This window comes from Plodia interpunctella, chromosome 10 (assembly GCF_027563975.2).
Source record: "Plodia interpunctella isolate USDA-ARS_2022_Savannah chromosome 10, ilPloInte3.2, whole genome shotgun sequence".
In the NCBI taxonomy this organism is placed as follows: domain Eukaryota; kingdom Metazoa; phylum Arthropoda; class Insecta; order Lepidoptera; family Pyralidae; genus Plodia; species Plodia interpunctella.
In genome coordinates, this window is record NC_071303.1 from 10699432 (window position 1) to 10721858 (window position 22427).

Sequence of the window (22427 nt, forward strand, 5' to 3'; positions counted from 1 at the left end):
ACATTGTAGTTCACAACAAGAATCGCATCTGATATTTAATATTAAGAGTAAATTCCGCCGTCGAATCAATAATAAAGACAGAAAGTAGTTTAATGTTTGTTTTTAATTAAAATCAAAATTTAACATACTTTACATTCACCTAAAATCTTTAATAGTATCTACCACCCGTGTAGGTATAACATACTAATAACTTATAAACAAAGGGTAAGACAGTTCGCTTCATGATCCGCGCGTGAGACCATGACCTTAGGCAGCGTTCGCCCGCCTAATATGCCCACCATATAGACTTCGACTTGGATTTGGAAGCCGGCAGTCGGCAGCGGCAACAGACGCCGTCAGTCGCGAACAGAACGCCCGCACCAGCGCACGTGTCTCCGCTCCTCGCTCTCCATCGATTGCAAAGTTTCGTGTGTTATACATGTGCATTTTCAACTTGCAAACTTGTGTTGACGTATGATGTAACAATTGTGTGATGTCCCTCGATATCGGACACAAGTGACGAGCGTTACCGATGGCAGCTCCGTCGAGGTAAATATTTACAGTACGAAGCGAATCTCGCCGGCTGCTGTCCACTACTCGTGTTTGCACTTTCATCCGGTCCGATCCATTTTCTCTCGTAACTATCATTTGCATATTTACACAAGCTAGGGTAAGTGTACGGATTCAATTTAGAAAATAAGTGCTGTTTACTTTATCAACATACTTTTCTTCAAAACAACATACTTTTTGTCATCCCGCCGACTAAGCATTAGTACGCACCAAAGGTACGTGGAAATAAAAACAAACATGAACACAGTTAACGCAAACTGGGAGCCGTTAAAATTGTGTAGCGGGCAGGGGGTAATTAGGAAGTTCATTCTGGGGGAATAAAATTTAGCAGGTCGTTAGGTGCCGTGGCAACAGCATCCGAGATGTAAGTGAAGCAAATCTCCCTCCGCGATCCACCCCGGGTAAACGATGCAATGAGTTAAAGTGCGCTTGCTCTCGGGGTCCAGACCTTCTTACGTAAGCCTCCGCGGCCCAGGGCCACTTATGTAACTGCCTATTTGGATGAAATTTTATTCGGTAACTCTACTTTTAAGGAATTGAATTTTCTATCAAACTGTAAATTATCTGGATAAAACTTCGCGTCAACAACAGATCATATTTTAAGATGTAGGCAAGGTCATAACAATTCATTATTGTATATACCAATTGAATGATAAATACAATTAACCATTGTCTTAACCGAGCACAATTAAAAACCGAAAAATCAAACATTGAATTGTTCAGTATTCTAATTTAACTGTGTAATAGTGACCTTCAGAAGCTTTCAACTAAAACTTTAATTTCAAATTCTAATATCCAACACACACGTGTAGGAATTCGACCCTGAATTCTGTTTTCGATAGTAAACAACTGTCTGGTGCATGCACAGTAGACGTTCGGCGCAAGGCGCACGCTAATGCACAAATGTAACCGCCCTTGATTGCATTCCCGTAGATTATCAATGAAGATGTGCAATAGACACGATTGAATTCGTTTCACGGAGTATTGTGCAATCGAAGGGACACCGGTGTCAGCATTCACTTATTTCTACCACTGTGCCTAAACAGTGATATCGTACTAGCTGTGACAATCTCAGTTTCAAAATTAATCTGCACTGCAAGTACAACCGGTACCAACAGCTTAACGTGCCTTCCGAAGGAGGAGCACAATACTTTTTGGTCACCCAACCAATCAGCGACCATTGTGAGAGTTACTTAACGGTCAAGCGCGCTAACCACTGCGATCTATCGACCTATCTAATATTGATATAAACTTAAATATTATTATTTAATACTTAATAATGTAAAGTTAGAAATAAAATAAGTAAAATTGTAATTTGATCAAATGCTCAGAAATTGTAATTGTGAAGAACGGCGGGAACCTTTAATTGGCTTTTTATAATCCATTGCTTTTATCTAGTATTAAGATTGTATGCTGTTGAATCTTCTTGAAAATATACATAAAAATACATACAAAGAACCCGGCATAACTCGTCCGTGCGTAATGACAGTTTGGAACAAGATATTTTGGTCAGAAATTTTCCTCGCCCGTCGCAATAAATCTTCCAGTTTTCCAAAGTTCCAGTTCCAAATTATTCGGAAGGAAACTGCCAATCTATTATTCAATAAGATTTCCTATTATCAATTCCATTACCAGAAGCCGGCCCAGGAGAGCCGTTACCGCAGTTCAGTGTGAATACATGACTGTTGGTGAACTCAACCGATATATTAAAATGGCTGCGAGATAAATTCGCCCGTTTCAGAATATTATCGCCGCGAATTTGGAGAGCCGAACTAAACTGTTTCAGATTCACAAGGTTATGTAATTCACCGCCCCTCGATAAATAAAAAGCCGACAGTGAAAAATCACGTCTTTTGTGGTAGATCACTTACAAGTTTTAGTTATCAATATAACTAACGTAATTAAAAACTTAAATTGGAGAAAATAAGACACTTATAAATCTTCCAAAAAGGCGATTAAGAGATATATCTAATCAAAGTGATGCTAGAGCATGATGCGAAGATAAAATGAAAATTAGAAGGAATAAATATTAGCCTTAGAGGAAGAAAGTGGGATGGTTCCATATTAAAATTATGATGTGGAAAATTTATAAGAACTAGGTCGCGCTCGTGCCACTTCTTATTAAATGGAATCGCCTGCGGGTGTCGCCGCGACTTGTCATAATATCATTGTTCAACGTCTTGTTTTATAAATAAGAGGCATTAACTGAAGATGGTTTGTGTTGAATCTGATAAGACGCCTTTTTTTTGGTACCATACAGTCGTGTATGTTATGTTGTTGTCTATCAAATCTCAATGCCATATATATAATAACTTTAGGCACTAAATTTTACCGTCAATATTATTAATTATGCTGAATCTCATAGCTGTGTATTCAAAAAAACAAATTAAAAGACAATAAAATGCTATTTTGAAAAATATTACGTTCCGTTTATGATTCCACTTACGAAAAGAAATACATGTGTATTTTCGAGTTTCACCAAAGTTTCATTCTATCGATCCCGGAATTCCTACGTCGTAGGTTGCGATCTAAACCGAAAAGTTGCCCGATTGACTTCACACCGAGACAATTTCAAAGTTGGGGGTACTTGTGAAAGCATGTGCAACTGTCAAGCGCGCGATCTCGATTTCTAGCTCGGAACGAAATGCGACGGGATGGAACACCTCCTGAACTGTTTCAACTTGACATTATTTCTCGTTGCAAACTTATTTACTTAGCTCTTAGCTAGATAAAATCACGAGTTCTTCAATATATGAGCAGTTTGAAAAAAAGTTTTAAGTAAAATTACAAACTGAGACTACACGATTCATTCTTACCATTGCGTACCATTATAGGCATAACGAAACCGAGATAGGAAACTGTAAAATGGGAATGACAACTAAAAAGTAACCGTTGACACAGTAGCTGTATTTGTTTTCAGTCACCCATACAATTTACAAAAATGTACCTATTTAAAACTAATTTTGCTTTAAAAGATATTCACACTTTAATCCAAGATGCTCAATGCAGGACTTAGGCGTAAAAGTGAGAAAAACTGGAAATTATTATTAAATAGCGACCCGTCCTTCGCACGGGTACAATAAACCTTCCTCTTGAATCACTCTTATCTATTATAAAAATTCGTTGCGTAGTTTTAAAGATATAAGCATACATAGGGACAGACAGACATCGGGAAGCTACTTTGTTTTAAACTATGTAATGATGATTAATGCCTCCCTAAGAAATAAATTGGAATTTAGATGCAATATATAAAAGTTCTTACTTTTAGACCAAGCGAGTAATTTCACAGTTAAAAAAATAACCAGAGTATCTGAAACAATATGATAGCCTACTGGGAATCAATTTGAGGTCGTATTAAAACAGACAAACAAACCAGGTTTGTTCGCGATACAAAACGCAATTCAGTGAGAATCCCACGAGACGGAAATTCCGGAAACGGCAAATTGCTTATCGAATAATTCGACCGCAACTTATAACGAAATAAAAGTTCTTGCAAACGTTCCCAACAAAAGTACTTTCCGCAAAGTTTCCCTTCAATATTATCGGAGACATTCGAGTTTTCAATATAAAAGTTTTTACAGCATTTCGTAACCGATAGCGCACGAGACGATGGCCGATGAAAGACAATAACGATACGAAACCTATTCTAATGCGTAGTTAGGGTTTCATATAAAGCTACAGAAACAAAAACTGAATGGCATGACACAACAAAGCAAATGAAAATTAACTATGTAGACAAAACACTAAGCCAATGATTAAGTATGCTTAACATTGATAAATGGGGGGCGGTTCAGTACGTAGGGAACGTTGCTGTAACACTCCGATCGTGGCTTGAATCTAAATCTGTGACGTCACTGGAAACAGCTGTTATTTTCTCCTCATTCTTAGCCCAGGCAGATATTACTTCAACGTAAAGCCTCGTTTGGTTTAATCTAATCCGATGATCTGGTAGCCTAGTGGTAAGAGTTTTGAACCATAACATAGACAATATTTAAGCATACTTAAATAATAATTTAGATCTTGATAACATTTCTAATGAAGTTCATACAGCAGAAGCAGGAAATAGAACATAAACGAAGTATAGATGAGATAAATTACCGGGTGCTAGCGCAATCAGCAGCGTAATTAAACATTACAAAGAAACGGGGATTTCACGGGCTATCGTGTCAATGCCGGAGATTAGCGTGGCCATGATGCGTCCAATTGACTGACACCAAATGAAAAGCGCCGCTAAGAATCCGACAAAACTGAACACTAATTCAACTAATTGTGGACATTTCTGTGTAATCCCCGACTGATCTCATGTGTAGTTACCTAGCGTATTAGCAACCCCAGATAACTTTGAGAAGTTTAGGTTTGATCTGGTACAAGTTTCGACTTGCTGTCGATGGTATTGTCAAAAGTAAACTGAACCTTTCAGAAACGAAACTCACTTCATTCATCTTTAACAAGCAATACCACATTTTCCCGCCACCAAGGCATAAAAAGAATGAGTTCCTTCGCTTCGGGCCTTTTTCATCGCCTTTGTCGCAGCTCCACAAATAAGAAACGTAAACAAACATTACGCACTTACGCCTTTAATTCATGGAAACAAACAAGGAAACAAAGCTGTAGTGGTTTCAAACGTGTTAGTGAAATTGAAAAGACTTGTTAGGTTCAATAACAGTTCCAAGTCAAAACCCAATTTTTCAAGCGCGTGACATGGTATTTTTTTATTTCATAAGCATGTACAATTAAGTACTCAAACTGAGAAACTCCTATAAAACATGTGCAACAACAACAACACTATTCTAATAATGAAGATGGATTATCACCGAAAAAAAAAATAAGCAGGAAAATATTATTCGCGTCGGAAATACCTTAGACCTTATTTAGAATTTAAAGTAGTTTCGGCATAACAGAATCGTTATAGAGATTATAGATAAGAGAAAACGCAACGAGGGAACAAAAGATTTAGCGAATATTGAAGAACAGCGTCGAGCTCTGGGAGCAGGAGGACATTGTTACTGCGATGAAATACTGGTTTAGTTAAACCGGAATTCTTTTAATGGTGAAAATAAGACAAGAATGTGTATTCTCACTCGTGTTTATCTCTATGTACACGGAGACTATAATCTAATAATAAAAAATAATAAATTCTGCCGTTCGAAAAATAGCAGCCGAATCTTCGAAATTGAAGGATTTATTTTTTACGCGTGTCCTGGGCTTCGGGTCCTTATAGCGAGCAACCAGCAGCTCGCGATGGTGAGAGGGGACGAGAGACTCTCTGATCAGAGCGTTTTCTACTAATTAAGTATCCTTTTCACGGAGAAGTGTAGATTACTCGTTACAATAAATTTGAGTAAGTACTATCGCCCGCACTCGGTCATACCATTTAAATGTATGTTATCGGCCGGACATCTGCATGTCCGGAAAAATTTAAACTTATTTAAAAAAGTTGGTGATTACACTGATAGAGCCTTACGTATTAAAGATAAATTGTCTGTCCCCGGGCATCGGTTGGCCAAAGTTAGAACGTCTTTTGTTGGGAACTGTATCCGTTTTTATAATAAATTGCCTAAATGGATTCTTAATTTGCCGGACAAAAAATTTTGAAATTATATAAAAGAAGTACTTTGTAAAAAGGCATATTACAAGTCTGACGATTATGCGAACGACAATAATGTTTGGCCCAAGCATGGTGCAGTATCCTCATAACATATATATATATATATATATATATATATATATATATATATATATATATATATATATATATAGACTTAGTTAAAGTAATTTTTTTGACGTCAATAAGTGATGTATATCATCCTAAATTGAATAGGTCCGTCCGGGAGTTATACGCTTCCTATATTCTAAAAACTCATTACGGATAAATTATTTAATGTTGTAAAATTCTGGGTTTACACGATTCATGCAATACAATATTTTTTATATTTCTAGTAAATTGTCTGACACCAAATGAAAAACGAAGTAATAGGCATCAAGCTACATCATTTAATATTTAATTCCATTTTAATAATTTGAAAAAAAAACAGCGTTACCATAAACGTATTTTGCCTGTAAGCAATCTTTACCTTCTGTTAGATCAAACGTATTTTGCTAGGTCACGTTACATTGTAAAGTTGTATAACTAGTAGTTAGGAAAATTAAGTCCATCCATATCATGATTCAAAGTTGTTTTCATTTATTTTATCCCCGTCGCTCGACAATAGAAGTGGCTCAATTAAAACCTTAGCTGTAAGAAATGGTTCTCTTGATTATATTCTACTGGTAACGCGAAATTACAGCAATTCTAACACATCACCGATATTAACTGTCGATTCGGATAATTGTTTTGTAATAAATTGAGAAAGGTCAGCCCAGCCGTCGAGAATCGAACACGCAACGTTTTCTACAGTAAAAAATAAAGCTTAGTAGTTTTTACGTCGTACAATTATATGTCTTTTTTGCTTCAGTACCATAATGGGAACAATTTTACCAATGTTGAATTGAGACCATTTGATATTTATTGGGGAAGCAAGTACTTTAGCCATGTGTTCCACACCGTTACCACACAATTAAATCAGCAGCCGATTACCGGTGAAAACACATTCTATGCGAGACTAATGAAGTCACGTTAGGGTTGCCACATTTGCAAAACGGATCATCAATCGGTCGCGGCTTAGTAACTTGTTGAACTTCGTGAAACCAACTTGATAAACCCGCAATATAATCTAATAGAATGGCAGTCAAAGAATTTTTAAGTTTTATTAAAATCACTTCACTAATGTATTGATTATTCACATTAAAAGTGGTTGACCTATATCCGGCATGGACTGAGTTCCTATAGTTTTCCGCGACAGTGAATCAATAGCTATCGATAAACTGCGCTGGTGTCTGTGGCTCGCGGCTCGCATACTGATGAGGTGTCAGGGCAGAGGCTGCTGCAGCGCCCTCGATACTCCTCACAACAATTATGTCGCTTACAACCAAAAATTAGAATCAAAAATTTTTGGGACCGTGGTATTTATTGTAACAAAAATTGATAACAACGTACCCTCGACAAAAGTTATGATTATTACTGCGAAAAAAGGTATATCGTAATATATAGTTAGAAGTAGTAGTGTAATAAAAATAAAGAAATTTCAAAATATATTTAGGAAAGTAGTAAAGTAGCAGAAACTACAATACTGCTATGATAGTATGAAATTCCAAAAATTCCAACCAATTCTACTCTATCGCCACAAAATTCACTGTACATATCAGTGCAGTAGAACATTGGAGTTTACGACGCAACAGATACCCCATAAATAATCCAACACGAGAAGGAGATCCGCCGCGACGGTGCCATCGATATATTCGATATCCCAATGCCAACACCCAAGTTGTTCTCTATATATACATATACGAACCTTGGAAATATTTCTAAGCCCAAAATAGCGTGTCAATTGCTAATTCTGAATTTGATATAACTATATACATATAAGTAGCCCTTTGGCAGAAGCTATGTCAACCATCTACATAAGAAAAATTACTTCTCGTAATTTGCGCTATTTGTAAAGGACTTTTTAAATTACACATTATTCAAATTTTGATCAATACAATCCTACTCCTACTAATATTATAAATGCGAAACTTTGTGCCCTCACAAATTTGGTACATTGTTATGAAATTTGGTACATGGGCAAAATATAACCTGGAATATATATGTGTTAACATAAGGTACTTTTTATCCCGAAATTCCCACGGGGGCGAGGACCCAGGTCGCAGCTAGTGATTATAAAAGTGTAAGGCGTGAGAGCCGCTGCTGGTGTGATGTGCGTCTGGGATATATATGATAGATAACTTTTATAAAGCTACAACCTATGTTAAATTTGCCTGGCTATTTAAATTACTAACGCAATATTTTTTTTGCGATTGTTGCAACAAACTTAATTGCTAGTGTGACATTTAATCATTTATTGGTCAATTTTTATTTTCATTTTCCCATCTACAATTTAATTCATCAATGACGTCAATTCAAAATCCAATTGTTTGTTGAAATACAATATTTCCATAACATTTACACTTTTCTGTCCACTGTCGCTTCGGTTTCAATCCTGGCATTCAGCTTGTCAAATTGTGGCGACATTACGCAGCACTCATATTATCATAAACGGGACGTCGAACCCGCATCGCTGCGGTCCCGAAGTAGGATCCAATAAATATCCGCGCCATTTACTTTTCGGGCCGAATTTACCGAATCGTCTGCTATTTGTAAGACATATATCAGCATTAACCGAGCTTGATATTTCGATACCCGACCGGAATTGAAATAAATGAACTGTCGCTTTATTATCCACATTTAATTACTTTGACATTGGAAAAGTGGTAAAATAATTTGACAGAGTTCTTTTGTTCAAATCCTCTTTTATTCCGTTTAACAAAGATCTATTAGAACCAGACTTAGTAAATTGGCGTTAATGAATTAAAATGAATTGAGAGGCGGCGACGACGCTAGCTACGAGACTTAACTTTGTCACATCCTTTAAACTATCGATCATATTCCCACAACTTAAAAATATAACATTACATTATTGTGATCCAACAACAATCGAAAGGGTTTTAAAAAAATGGCCAAATTCTGTAATGAATATTCTTTTGTATTCTCAAGAAGCCTCCGGTAATAATAACTAAAAAATAACTCATGTATGAAGTCCTTCAGATTTTCCTTGGGTTTTAATAATTCGTTACAAAACAACAGGTTTATGAACTGCCTGGCCTTGGGCGTCTGAAAATAATACATTTATAGCGATCGATTAGTCTGCAGACAAAGCGAGCGTCTCATATTGTGGTCATAAATAATTCATGTAGAAGCAGCAGCTCGCGATCCCTTCCCAAAGTTGGTAATGTGATTTGAGCGCGGCGCCGGCGACTCCTTGCTTCCTTCAAGTAATTTTCTGATACACGCGTTCCTGAATATTCAATAGACTGCCGCTGCAGCGTTGTAGCCCGCAGCCACCGGCTACAACTGTCATATGCACGACTTTACAGAACATATTAATGATAATATGGCATTTACATCGCAAATTCAATATAAATTTTACAGTTTTTCTATTTTACTGATCGTAAGAAGGAAAGCACTATTTGATTTTCCTAAATTTATTAATGGCATGAACTGATATTACTATGCTTAGACGTAAAAGTGAATTCAAGTAATATGTTTCTATTTCAGATGTTCGCAACACTATTGAAACGCCGTGAAAATGTGTGAAATGTTTAAAGAGCAAACTACAGCATCAAAGTGCCCGGACTCCTCGCGAGTGTTTAGTGATGTTAAAAGTTAAATAATGTGTGAGTGAGTTCGGCCACGACGTCGGACTACTCCGACTGGGGGGCGCTGGCGACTGCGGCCAGCGATGGTATGGACGTTGTCCTCAATGAGAGCCAGGGGGGGTGGAACGACACGGCGGCTGGGGGGGACGTGTCGGATCTCTACAACTACTGGGCGTGGAGCATCATCGACGGCGCCCTCATGGTCCTCATCATCAGCGGCAACACTCTCACGATCCTGGCCGTCACGCTTAGTCGAAGACTATCCTCACTCGTCTCCAACCAATTCGTGCTCAACCTGGCCATATCAGACTTGATGGTCGGGCTCACGCTTCCATACCATCTCGTCTTCTACCTGGATTCCGAAGTCGGCAAAGTGAAATGGTCGTGCTTGATGAGGTTCATCCTGATAATCCTGGCGTGTCTGGCGTCCATATACAACATTATTGCCATAGCTGTAGACAGGTGAGTTGATATCGTGCATTGCTTTGCACGAAAATTTACTTCGCATTTCGATGAAATTTAAGTACCTATTTCGGCTAAGATTAGCCCGAAGTATTTGTTGCATGATAATTCGTCACGAAACCTTCCAATAAGATGTATTTTTGAACCAAACAAATAAGAAAATGAAACGGGTAGTTACTCGGCAAATGGAAATATTTTTATTTAGTATCACTAAATAAACATGTATGTATATTACATTCAAAGTTTTATGAACATCAGAAGTTTTGATGATATAAATCAAATTGATGTACATTATCACAACTCCTACCATAGGCTCCCGTCGCTCTTAACTTCTGTTTAGACTGTTCTGACTTGCTTGACTGCGAATCCTTCGCAAATACAGTATTTAATAAGTATCTATAAGAAGTCAGTATAATTAAATATTGATGCGGTCTCTCTGTTTGCAGGTACATAGCGATCGTGCACCCACTGCACTACAGCCGTTACATGACGAAGCTGGTGACGCGGGTGCTGATGAGCGCTACCTGGTCCGTCGCTCTCTGCATCAGCTGCATCCCTATGCTGTGGAATGACTGGCACGACGGCGTCGCTTGCGAGATGAACATGGTAATCTCTTTGGGAATGCTTTTATTAACTATCAGCTGCCATGCCAAGGCTATATCGCCTTTCAAGTGTAGAGTGGGTCTATTCCAAGGCGAGCCCACACCCAAAAGTTTGTACGATCGAAACTTTCGCCGATAGTACAAATTAGTAACTAATAAGTTATAACTACTATTCTTTAGTAAGTTATATTTGCAGAAGTACTCGATTGAAGTTTTTCTCCGGCGATGGAGGACAAACTTTTTACATTCATCATTTCATTCGTGCGTTCTCACGAATCCAGAATGTTTCTTGGAAAGCTTGGACAGAAATTCAGAATAAAATTTAATGATTGTATTATTTATAATGACTAAATATTAATTTTTGGTCATCAAGTATCAGATTGGTAAGGTCAGTGCGTGAAATAATATAAACTAAACCGATCGTGAAAATAGGTCAAGTATTTAGTTACGAAATTAATGCAGTAATACTGATTATATTACATACATATTATCACGCTCGTTTCCCACGGGGGTAGGCGGAATTAGTAATTATAGTATTACTACAGTTTTAACGCGTAATACAAATTACTACGCGCATTCACTGAACTACTTTACCTACTATTTCCATACCAAAATTCGATTAGATTTTCATGAACAACGAAGATAAAATCGGAAACGGAATTTGAATGGGAGACCCATGGACGTATAAAAAAAGACGGACGGCGTTTTACAAGACAGCGCTAGGAAGCAACCCATAGTGTGTCGGACTCCTGTACAGACAGTACGGCACGCACACACTCCTACCCATCTCTCACCTTAGTGTGTCGGACGGTCGCCATTACGCAGCGAGCTACCATCAGGAAAACCGGAACAATCACAAAAAAAAAAAAATGCCGTATTGCGTTGTTAATTGCTGCCGCAACCACAGTGGTTTTCTTAATAAAAGATTACATTTCACAGCTAAGTCGGGTTTGATATTATGTTTTCATGGCATAATAATTACGCCGAAATTAATTGAACAATAATAAATGTCAATGACATATGGACCGGTGTTGCCATTATTAGAAATTTAAAATCTAAAAGTAGGGGAATTGATATGACGTTGCGTTAGTCCATTTTAAAATTATGAAAAAACATAGTAAACTACACAGCAACAAATTCTAAAAATGTTTAGCTTTATTTGGATCCGATATGACTATTAAATTAAAATTTAAAATTATTTACGAGTAAATGGCTTGTCTTATAGAATGACGCAGAAACAAATAACAAGTAAACAAATAAAATTTAAAGATTTTCTTAATTAGAGGTATGTTAGATGCATTATGGCAACACTTCTGGCACGCACACAAAGGTCAGCCGCCATTACTATGCTTCATCGTTTGTTTAGGTCGTCTCATCGTTTGTTCACTCCGTCCGTCCGTCTTTTTTAGACGTCCATGGGAGACCTGATCAATTGATCATTGCACAAACCGAACCCAAGGAAAGTGGAATTTCTAGTTTCGTTCCCTCGCTCAATACACGAATGTACAATTTCCAGGTGGTGCCGAAGTCGTACACGACAAGCATTCTGGCACCGATGTTCTCTTTGATCTGGATGGTGATGTTTATCCTGTACTGGCGCATCTGGCGCGAGGCCACGTGCCACGCGCGCCGCATGCGCGCCAACTCCTGTTGCCCCTCCGGCGCCAACGACTGGAAGAGTATACAGGTCTATCTGCGTATCATTTCGTGTGGCCAATCCCATAGCCCCCAGCTCAACCGAGAGACTATTTTCGTTTCCAAAATAATTGGTCTAAAGACTCTACATCGCCGTTTGGATGAAGCAAAATCTTCTCAAATATAATATTATTCTGGATCTTCAACTCAATGCTTAAAATTTGGCGCCCGGAGCAAATCCAACAGTTAATAACCGTAGTGCTGTCAATTCCAGGTGGTGCTGCTGGTACTAGGATCATTCTCGGTGTGCTGGATGCCGTTCGTCGTGGTGGCATGTGCGCAAACGCTGCCCATTAAGCCCCTGCACAGCCCCATTGCGTACCGGCTGACGTCATCTCTGGCCATGTCTAACTCCGGCATCAACCCACTCATTTACGCCTGGAAGAATGCCGGCTTCCGTGCTGCGTTCGCCAAGCTTTTGCGGTGCAAGCGTCCCGACACGTCCGAGTATAGAGGATCTCCAGCGCCGGAGCGGAGGAAAGGATCAGTCGCGCTCCGAGAAGGTTCCATCACGCGATCGAGCGCGCCGACTTCGCTGTCGGCGCTCGGCGGACGGCCGGCGAGGCTGCTGTACGTGGAGAGAGACGTGGACACGGCACGGTGTCGGATCATTGAGAATGCAGGGTACATGGACTCTGAGCAAGGCGACACCAACCCGTCGTACGCACCCGACGGCCCGACCCCCGTCCACCGACCCAACAACGGCACCCCAGACCTAGTGTAGTGTTAAAACGAACGTTCTATAGACGTTTTGAGGGAAACGTGAAACGCTTCTAGTATTTAAAATTGTTAGTGACTGTAGGTACCCCTTCGCATTTAGGTACCTCTTAATATCAAGGCTCAAGTTTTAAAAGCTTTATTGTTAAATTTTTATTCAGAGATTTTAATGAGTTTCCAGCCGATGAAGATTTTAATATAAATGGTTCCCTGTCAACTAAATTCAGATGTTTAAAAATGTAATTTAATTAAAATGTTCGATGTAATATTAAAATCAATATATAATTAATGTGTTAAGGGTTTAATTTATAATTAACTAACGCCAACTTATTCGTATGTTAGGAACTGAAAGATTAATTATGAAAGTAGAGTCTATATACCTAACGTATATAGATACGTAAGGATATTTAGCTCAATACCTCAGAAACCTATTAAAGGAACTCACATACATGGTACATGAACTCTGAAAACATTGTATTTAATTTCGTTAGTTCTGTTTACTAGTCACGGTTTTGAGAATGACAAAATACGGATCTAACTGTCCGTCCATCCATAGGCCGATGGATAGTAGATTTCATGGACCAACACTTGCTACCGGTGTAGGAAATCATCGTGAGTAAACCTGCACTTTGGTTGATTATCAACGTGTGTGTGAAATGGAAAAGCCACACCATTAATAGTGCCAAGAAAGTCGTGTTTCAATCCACGTAGTGGCCACGACCCTCAAGCCCTGAGGTATACGACTATGAAGAATCCCAACATATTATAAATACGAAAGTAATTTTATTACCTCTTCACCTGTTATCAACTTAACTAATATTTTGAAAAAGAGACAGCACGTGGACGTTAGTAACATGCTAGTGTTTGCATGTTTGGTACAAGAATTTACGTGCTTGGTCTACTGTATGTCACAGCCACAATACACATTGTATCGAAATATATTTACAAAATCCATATAAACAGGTACCTACTGTTCGTATATGTAATTTATGTCCACCTAAATGAAGAAGAATACAAAAGTCAACAAACATAAATATTACATACAATATATATATACAACAAACATAAAACATAAACTTTGTTCTCCTGTTCCAGCATGAAAACAAACAATAAAATTCTATTCTAGCACATTTAAGGTACAAATAACCATATATTTGAAAATATCAAACAATATTTTTCGATGGTTTATAATAATGCAGGTTATATTTGACCCGGCGATCAAAATTGGAAACTATCAAATTACGTAAAAAATAATTTTATTAATCTTTTGTTTATTTGCGAATTACTTTCAATGTTTGTAGTAATGGAGGTTTGTATTATCATCAAGTAGGCCGCAACTGCTGAAGCAATATCTAGCACTCTGGCAATAATCGATTTGATATGATAGACGATTATAACAGAAACATATAAGAGTAATGTAATGGTTACCTATATGAAATGTGACGTCACTAGAATAATATTAAGGAAGATATGCACTAAGCCCGCACAATGACAGTCGACCTTGAGTGTGAGCCGCAGCAAAGCTTACAGAAATGATTTATGAGATGAACTCCAAATTAAATTAGTTTCATTTATTTTAAATTGTAAATAACTAAAAAACTGCATTAATTCGACTGTCACTATGGTAGAAGCTTCCTCGGAAAGGACTTACCTCGACTGTGGTGACTCCAAGCGCCGTGACTAGGTTGGGAGTCAACCGGAACGGCACCTTCTCCGGCACTCGCAACGCGCGGCCCTTCTCGAAGCACACGTTGTAGTCGATGTGCACCACCTCGCCCGAAGTCAGGTCCACCAGCACGTTGTCCAGGTGCCGGTCTCCCAGTCCGATTATGTAACCGATCGTACTCATCACAGCCACAGAGTAACTGTACCGACGCGTCATTTGCCACCACTGTTCGGACGTAACACTCCCGCACCACAACTCCCGCCACAGCAAGTCCCTCGGCGTCTCCGATGTCAGCTCTTGTAACACTTGCTTTAGTATCGACACAGGCCACTCTTTTCTATTCTCCGTCGATATTCCCGCCTCTTTTAATAAGGGATTCAGTTTATTGTAAAACAGTTCCGATGGGCGCAAAACGTTCACGGTTTTGTTAGTTTTAGCCGAGAGTATTGCTGCTTCGCGATTCTGCCAGCGTTTGTAGAGCGCGAACAGAGGAGTCACGTTGTCCACCCAGCTGATGAGGCCGGAGCGCGGGCCCAGAGGTATCACGGAATAATGACGAGCTCTGTATGTCTGGTTGTCGTTGTTCTCGGAATCTCGTGCCATCATAGTGTTTGTTATTGATAGCAACTGCATGATCCTCTCATCCAAGTGTAAGTCTTCGAGCCCTTTAAAAAGATAAGTGTATGCTTTACCATCAGACCCGTAAAATATTAACTTCTTCGGTCTTGTTTTCGTGGGCAAAATGGCGACGTTATTTTCGACGGATTTAATGGTCACTCGGACGGCTCTCTGGTTGGTGTGCACTCCCGGCATCGTGATCACTGTGTTCTTCATGTCTGCCAATACTGGACTGATATCTGACATCTTCAAAATATACGACGTTCTCTTATTCACTTTCTGTTGTAATTTTATTTGTAATTGTTTCAAAGGAGCCCACGATTCTTGTGGTTTTTCTGGATTCACTGGATTTTTTAATTTATCAATGACATCCTTAATCATCCCTTGGAATTTGTTCTGGAAAGAGATCTCATGCGGTGTCTCTGGTTTAGCCGACGTTACGTGATCGAGATGTTCCAACACAAAAATTATTGGCTCGAATATAATTCGATTCTTCTCTTTTATTAATTTATTTTTGTCTTCTGCTGAGAGATTCGGATTATTTTTAACTTTAGTTACTTCTGTCTCTAGTTGCGTCAGTCGTTTACTGAATTCCGAATGATGTTGTACCAGCGTGCCCAAACACAATTCGTCCCACAATAAGTTTATCCTTTGTAATTCTTTTACCAACAATTTCACTTGAAGAATAGTTTTAGGAGCTTGCTTTGCTAATGTCTCTACCATGTCCAAGAAACATGAATTCAACTCATTGTTGACAATTTTGTCGCTTTCGATTTCATCAAGATCTAAATTATCCTCACCGCTCCCTGTCTCGTTAGATAGGTAAGACCTGGCACTGAGTTCGGCCACACTGTTTTGTTCGTTTTCCACCGCGCCCACAACAGCTGGAAATGTAATCAAATGAGGCGTGTCTTCTGCTAAACGACAAAGTAGATCGGATACGCATTTTCTCACATAAGTTTCTGGATGATTCAGCCTAGAGAATAATTGTGGAATGATAACTTTCCAAGGTTGTGTTGGTGTGTTTGCCAAGCCTGATTCTAAAACTGTTTGTAGTTCCATCGCATGCTTAACTATCAACCGAAGAAGACGCAGCGTTGCATTAACTACGGCATTTTCACCGCTGTGATTAATGTAGTCAGAAGCACAAATAAGTTGTAAGAATTTGAAGTAGGCGTCAGCGGAGAGTTCGAAATAAGAGAATACTCTTTTTTGTGCTTGCCTCCAGATGTCTACCAGTAGCGCTAGATGCTCTGGAAAAGCGTTACTCAGAGACGGAACGGTGCGTAACTGACTTTCTATCATTTCAGAAGTATTGATTTCATTCCAGTCGATATCTTCGTCGTCACACGTAGCCTTTGTTTTAGACAGAATCTCGCATACCGCATCAAAATCTTGAGGAGAACACCCGATCATCACACTCTCTATCTGCAATTTATCATTTTCTGTCAACTGTTCTCCAGTCTTGGAGCTGTACTCTACCATTTTCCTTCCCCATCTGAAACACCATCCCGCAAAGCTGGCCCAAGCTTTGGCCAATCCAGGGCACTGGTTTACACCAAACTGAAGTAATTTTCCTACGGCGGAATCAGACAGAGGTATGACGTTTTCTGATATGTTATTATCCACTAAACCTATTTCAGGGAGGGCTGATATTAATTTAGTCAATGGAGTATCAATTTCTAAAACATTTTCACTTTCGTTTTGTACCCATTTAGACAATGTCAGTAACATTCTTGTTCCCTTTTCTCGGAGCTCGTAGCTCGGCTCGCCCATAGCTAGTCGTTGCGAAAACCCGAGCGAAATACTGGCGCAAAGATTTATAGCGCGTAATTTGGTTTCTTCATTAGCGTATGTTAATTTGCAAAGTTCCACTAGTGCTGAAGCGTTGTTCATTGTCCATATATCAAAATCATATGTGTTTGGAGCCATGAGCAGTACATCGCTAAGCTCGTCCAATTGATTGAGATTTCCTATGCACATTTGGAAGGCAGAGTTTTGTTTAAAATATTTCAGTAACTCTCTCTTAGCCATCACGGAGTTCGAGCTTTTCCTCGCGCTTCTAACGACGTCTAAACGAAGGCACTCAGCATAGTAAATATTTTCATCGGTCATGTTCAGCTTCGTAAAATACTGATTCCACCATAATACTCGACTCAAATTTCTAAGGTCTGTCACAAATTTGTTTTCTTTTACAATAGATGGTTTGAAAGGATTTGAAACAGCCTTGCCATTTGTGATAACGTTACTTAATCCATTAGTCGCTAATTGTAGTACAGCTATTTCTTTAAGAAAGTGTACAGTGTTTGTCCGTGAAAACTCTTCAATACTAGAATTTAGCAATGTTTCGCAATCTTTTAGAAGGCGATCATATTTTTCTGCATAGTCAGAATAGTAAATTTTTACGGCTGTGCAAACTAACGTCGATTCAATTTTGTTGAGCATTCCCTGGTAAGAACAAATGTTTTTAGGAATTTCCTTAGTCTCGATGTTCAATATATCCCAATCGCAAAGATCTTCAGGAATATCTCCACTCTCTTCAAATAGTCGTAATGCTGGGAAAGAGCTCCACTCGGAATGTTGTGGATTTTGTAGTTCTTTCTCTTTCCATCGCTGCATGTCTTCCCAGCTCTGGATTTGTTTGTAGCTCTCCATTATTTGTTCATCAATAAATCTATTAACTCTCGTGTCTTGTGAGTTTGACGTTGATTCCTTGTTATTATCATGGTGATTATTTTTAATTAACTTGTTATAATAATCCAATGCCAATTCGTGTCGGGCATTGGCTTGCTCCGCTGCACCTTTCAACCAAAGGATTTTTTTGTCAAATGTTTGTTTGATCCAAATGTATAAACCATGTAAAACTTCAGGTTCTCCAATTTTTATAAGAGCTCTTGCTATACTCATAGTAATAGCTTCAATATCAATATTAGTGTTCGAAGCGGCTGCTGTCTGTAATATTAATGAAGCATGATAGATAGCTGCTCCGAAATTCCCTGCATATAGACTGACAGCAAGCGCGGCTGGACGCACCCTAGTGAGCCATTCACGACACGTCGACCAGTTGGTGTGGAAAAAAGTTCTGACTGGCTTCGCAACCGCCGGCAATACCGTGGCAGTGCCTTCTGCAGCGTTATAAATGTACTTCTCCAAAAACATCATAAACTCTGTAATCCAACGCGTTCTTGTCTGCTCAGTTATTATAACTTCCACCAGCTTTTGATTTGCAGTTGATACATACTTAGTCTCAGAAGAGGAAATGTCGCGAGCTATACCTTTTAAAGCTCCTTCAATTTTCATGAATGTTTCCTGAGGCTTCCCGAGAACAGTTCTAAGTTTTAAAGAAACTGTTGCTTGAGCCAGTTCAGACAAAGCCCAACCAATGCAGATGGATGAAAAAGTTGTCGCACACTGTCTAAAAAATAATAAGTTATTTTCGTCATTATCTAAACTTTGAAGAGGCCAAGTTGTTAAAAACGCGTCTACGATAAAATTGTTGTCTTTATTTGTCAATTGAAGTAAACAATCCATTATCGCCTTGAAGTGGTGATTGGACAATGTAGTAAATGATCCTCGCATAAGATATTCCTTAAAAGAATTTACTTTAGTATCATTGTTTAGAACATTAAGGAACATTTTTCTGCTGGCAAATACTTTCACCATTTGTTTGTCCAACTCTTGCTGTACAATGTCCCAAGGTAGGTCAAACAACACTTCCTTACACACATGTGACAAATCTTTATTTTGGTTATCAATGTGCAGCAAGCACACTACTGTTATAGTTTTCAGAACCATCAAGTTCCATGTCAAACTCTTATTTTTCAGTAAATGTTGACAATTCCTCATTACAAGTATAACAATATCTTCATCAAAGCTGTAAGCTAAGGATAACATATTCGTCGTTAAAACAACAAATCCATTCGCCAAGCTCACTATTGGCAAATATTTATCTAACTGAACAAAAACATCAGAAATCCAATAAAGAAGTAGTAGAAGTGTCTCTTTGGGTACTTCATCATCTAATATCATGCTCAACAGGTTCAAAATGACAGCCAGATGACCCGATGTAGGGCTAGAACCCGATACTTCACCCAAATTTAGATTAGATAAACCAAACATGTCATTGGTTCTTTGTTGTGTATTGGTCACTAGGTCACTTGAAGCAATAAAGTAATTATTTTTCTTGCAGTGAGAGTACAGCAAAAACAAAATGGAATACTGGAGTGCTGGATTTTGTTTCACTAAGTTAATGTGTTGGGGACACATCTTTATAGCCAATAGTTCCAGTATGCTCGGTTGCAATGCCCACATGCCTATGATGGAGTTGCTAGCATTGGCTAGCTCAGACAGACATTGTAAATAAAAAATTATATTCTTCTCTGCATCATCTAAGGCTACATTCTCAATAAATTCGGGATGTATAATTTGAATATCAGGTATTATGATAGCATATGAGTTTTGTATATCAGTCAAAACAAATTTGTAAGTCTCTTGAAGCAAAGGTATGTTTTTCAGATTCAAAAGATTGCTGTATACTGACAGGACACCCTCTAAAATTTGTTGGTTCTCTGAGTAACGCAGTGGCCGTAACAATGATTCTGGTCCTATAGTCTGTGTGATGAAATCTATGGGGAGATTTGAGGCTATTTCTTTAATTGTACTGGAAATCAGATTAATGACACTGAGGCAAACACACACATCCCCTTTGAGAAAGTTTGTCATCTGCATTGAAATCAAACTGTACAGAGCCAAAGAACAGAAAGATGATTTAGATTGCAAGTATTTTAGTAACAGAGTAATACATTCATTACCTGATAGAATCAAGTCAGAGTCAGCATTTTCATTCATGGTTTTTGTCAAAACTTGCAATATTTTAGTTAAGGACTCTGTCAGAAATGACCAAGTTACAGTTTGTGATACTGTGGGGCTCAAGAGAGAGCCCAGGCTCTTCACAACAGTATTGAAAACATTTAGGAATGATGTTATTTTCTGCATACAATCATCTTTAGATGTCACTTCCAAATCTTTTTCATTTTTCTCAGAATCTAATGCAATGGAATAAGCAACCATATCTTCCACAAACTGGTACAACAAGTTAACAGAAAATCCAACATCAGCCTGCCAGTGCCTGCTTAGTTTTAGTAGAGATTGTAAAGCGAAATCTTTGATTTTTTTAGGTTGTACATTGTCAACATGCCAGCCAACAAGTATATCCACAGTGTCAACAAAATGATTAGCAAAATGCTCAGGGTATGAATTTGATAATACAATCATAGCATTTATAGCAGCGATGAAAACATCAGAAGAATCAGTGCCTTCAATAATAACCTGCAATCTGTCCAAAGTAATCTCTGCAAAATCCATTAAATGTGGTGTCTGTTGGTCTAACTGGAAAGTCTCTATGAAGGACAGAGTAAGCAGATGTTTTATAGATGTATTATGAACAGCATATGACGAGGCAAACCATTCGAGATGTTTTCTAAAATCAGGGCCCATGACATACCCTATCCGACCCAGTACAACAGCAGCACCCTCTTTGGTCTCTGGGCCTGGAGCATCATACAACACATCCAATAGAGATTCCACTAGAATATCATAGGCTCGTCTAATATACCGTGAGTTCTCAGGCAACATAACAGCGTCTTGAAGCTTGCTACAAATTGTAAGCGACTTCTCGACATCCTCCTCAGCGCACAAGCGACGCAGTAACTTAGAAATACGTGGATCCTCCGGTAAATTTACTACTAACTCTGACCTCTCATAAAACTTATTTGAATTAGTTCCTTGCGCCCAGGTGTCATTGTTTGTTTGATCTAACGATTCGTTGTATTTATGGGAATTATCGAGGGTATCTCTCTCTCCTCTGGGCGGGAAACCGCCACGGCCTCTCCCACCGCGTCCACCGCCCCGCGAGTGCCGGAACTCCGAGACTCTGCCTCTGAAGCGGAACCGGCCATCTCTAGAAGGGCCTCCGAAAGATGTAGACGGTTCAAACGAAGAAACATAACCTCTGACCTTATCATCCGTTGTGTTTTCTTGTCCAATAACCTCTCGTTCTGAGCCTTCGGAGTTCTCCGATCCCTTAGGATTTTTCACTTTACTATTTGCAGTGGTGGATAGCATCACTAAATCTTTGCCTAAATACGCGTTTGTAGCCACACATGGCAGCGAAATTACAATAAAATACGGACAAAACAGACGTTACTCGCCAACAATCATCTAGAAATCGTCATAGACAAAATAGTTTTGTCAAAATCACATATGTCAAATCAAAGACGTCAAGAAATAAGTAGGTAGGTAAGTTATTTCTGAACGTTCGTTACTGCACATTTATCCCGCCAGAGTACAACACTGATGTTAAGTACACAAAAGCTTTGCCGCCTTTTGCTATGTCGATTAAAACGTTTATTTTAGAATACATTTCCATTCATTTCATTCATATAAGCTTTCGTTTGTGAAAATATACAACAATGTAGCATATTCGGGTGTCGAAATATTGGGAAAAATCGTTTTCCATGAGATAAAAATACTTCGAAAACTATTGGATACATCCTCACGCTTTAAAATTGTCGAGCCAGTAAATGGTCGAAAAGAAGCTAGGAACACTTTACACGTGAAGACTTATTAAAATATGGACTTCATACAGGTAAGATCTTCAGTCAAAATTTAGTTTATATCAGTTATGACCACAGTTGACCAAATAATGCAGAACATAACCTAAAATAGTGTTATTATTTACAGGATAATCTTTCCTTTTTCCTTTAAACTCGCACCACGATTGCGTAGAAGGTATTTTTGGTCGTAAATCTGAAATAATATTGAAA

General features: G+C 38.6%; 2 protein-coding genes across 3 annotated transcripts in view; one reads left to right on the top strand and one right to left on the bottom strand.

Annotated features, from left to right (window-relative positions):
* nonC (no-on-and-no-off transient C) overlaps positions 1-21852 on the bottom strand; it is a 91078-nt gene extending 69226 nt beyond the window's left edge. For both annotated transcript variants that reach the window (XM_053750559.2, XM_053750558.2), the window contains exon 1: positions 14971-21852. In XM_053750559.2, coding sequence (XP_053606534.1) covers positions 14971-21726 — 6756 coding nt within the window. In that variant the 5' untranslated portion in view covers positions 21727-21852. The remainder of the gene's footprint in view (positions 1-14970) is intronic.
* mAChR-C (muscarinic Acetylcholine Receptor, C-type) lies at positions 299-13610 on the top strand. The gene is made up of 5 exons (XM_053750563.2): positions 299-528; positions 9743-10305; positions 10752-10911; positions 12424-12594; positions 12817-13610. The coding sequence occupies exons 2-5, from the start codon at positions 9932-9934 to the stop codon at positions 13324-13326; spliced, it is 1215 nt and encodes a 404-aa protein (XP_053606538.1). The 5' UTR covers positions 299-528; positions 9743-9931; the 3' UTR covers positions 13327-13610.
* Positions 21853-22427: the final 575 nt, after the last annotated feature.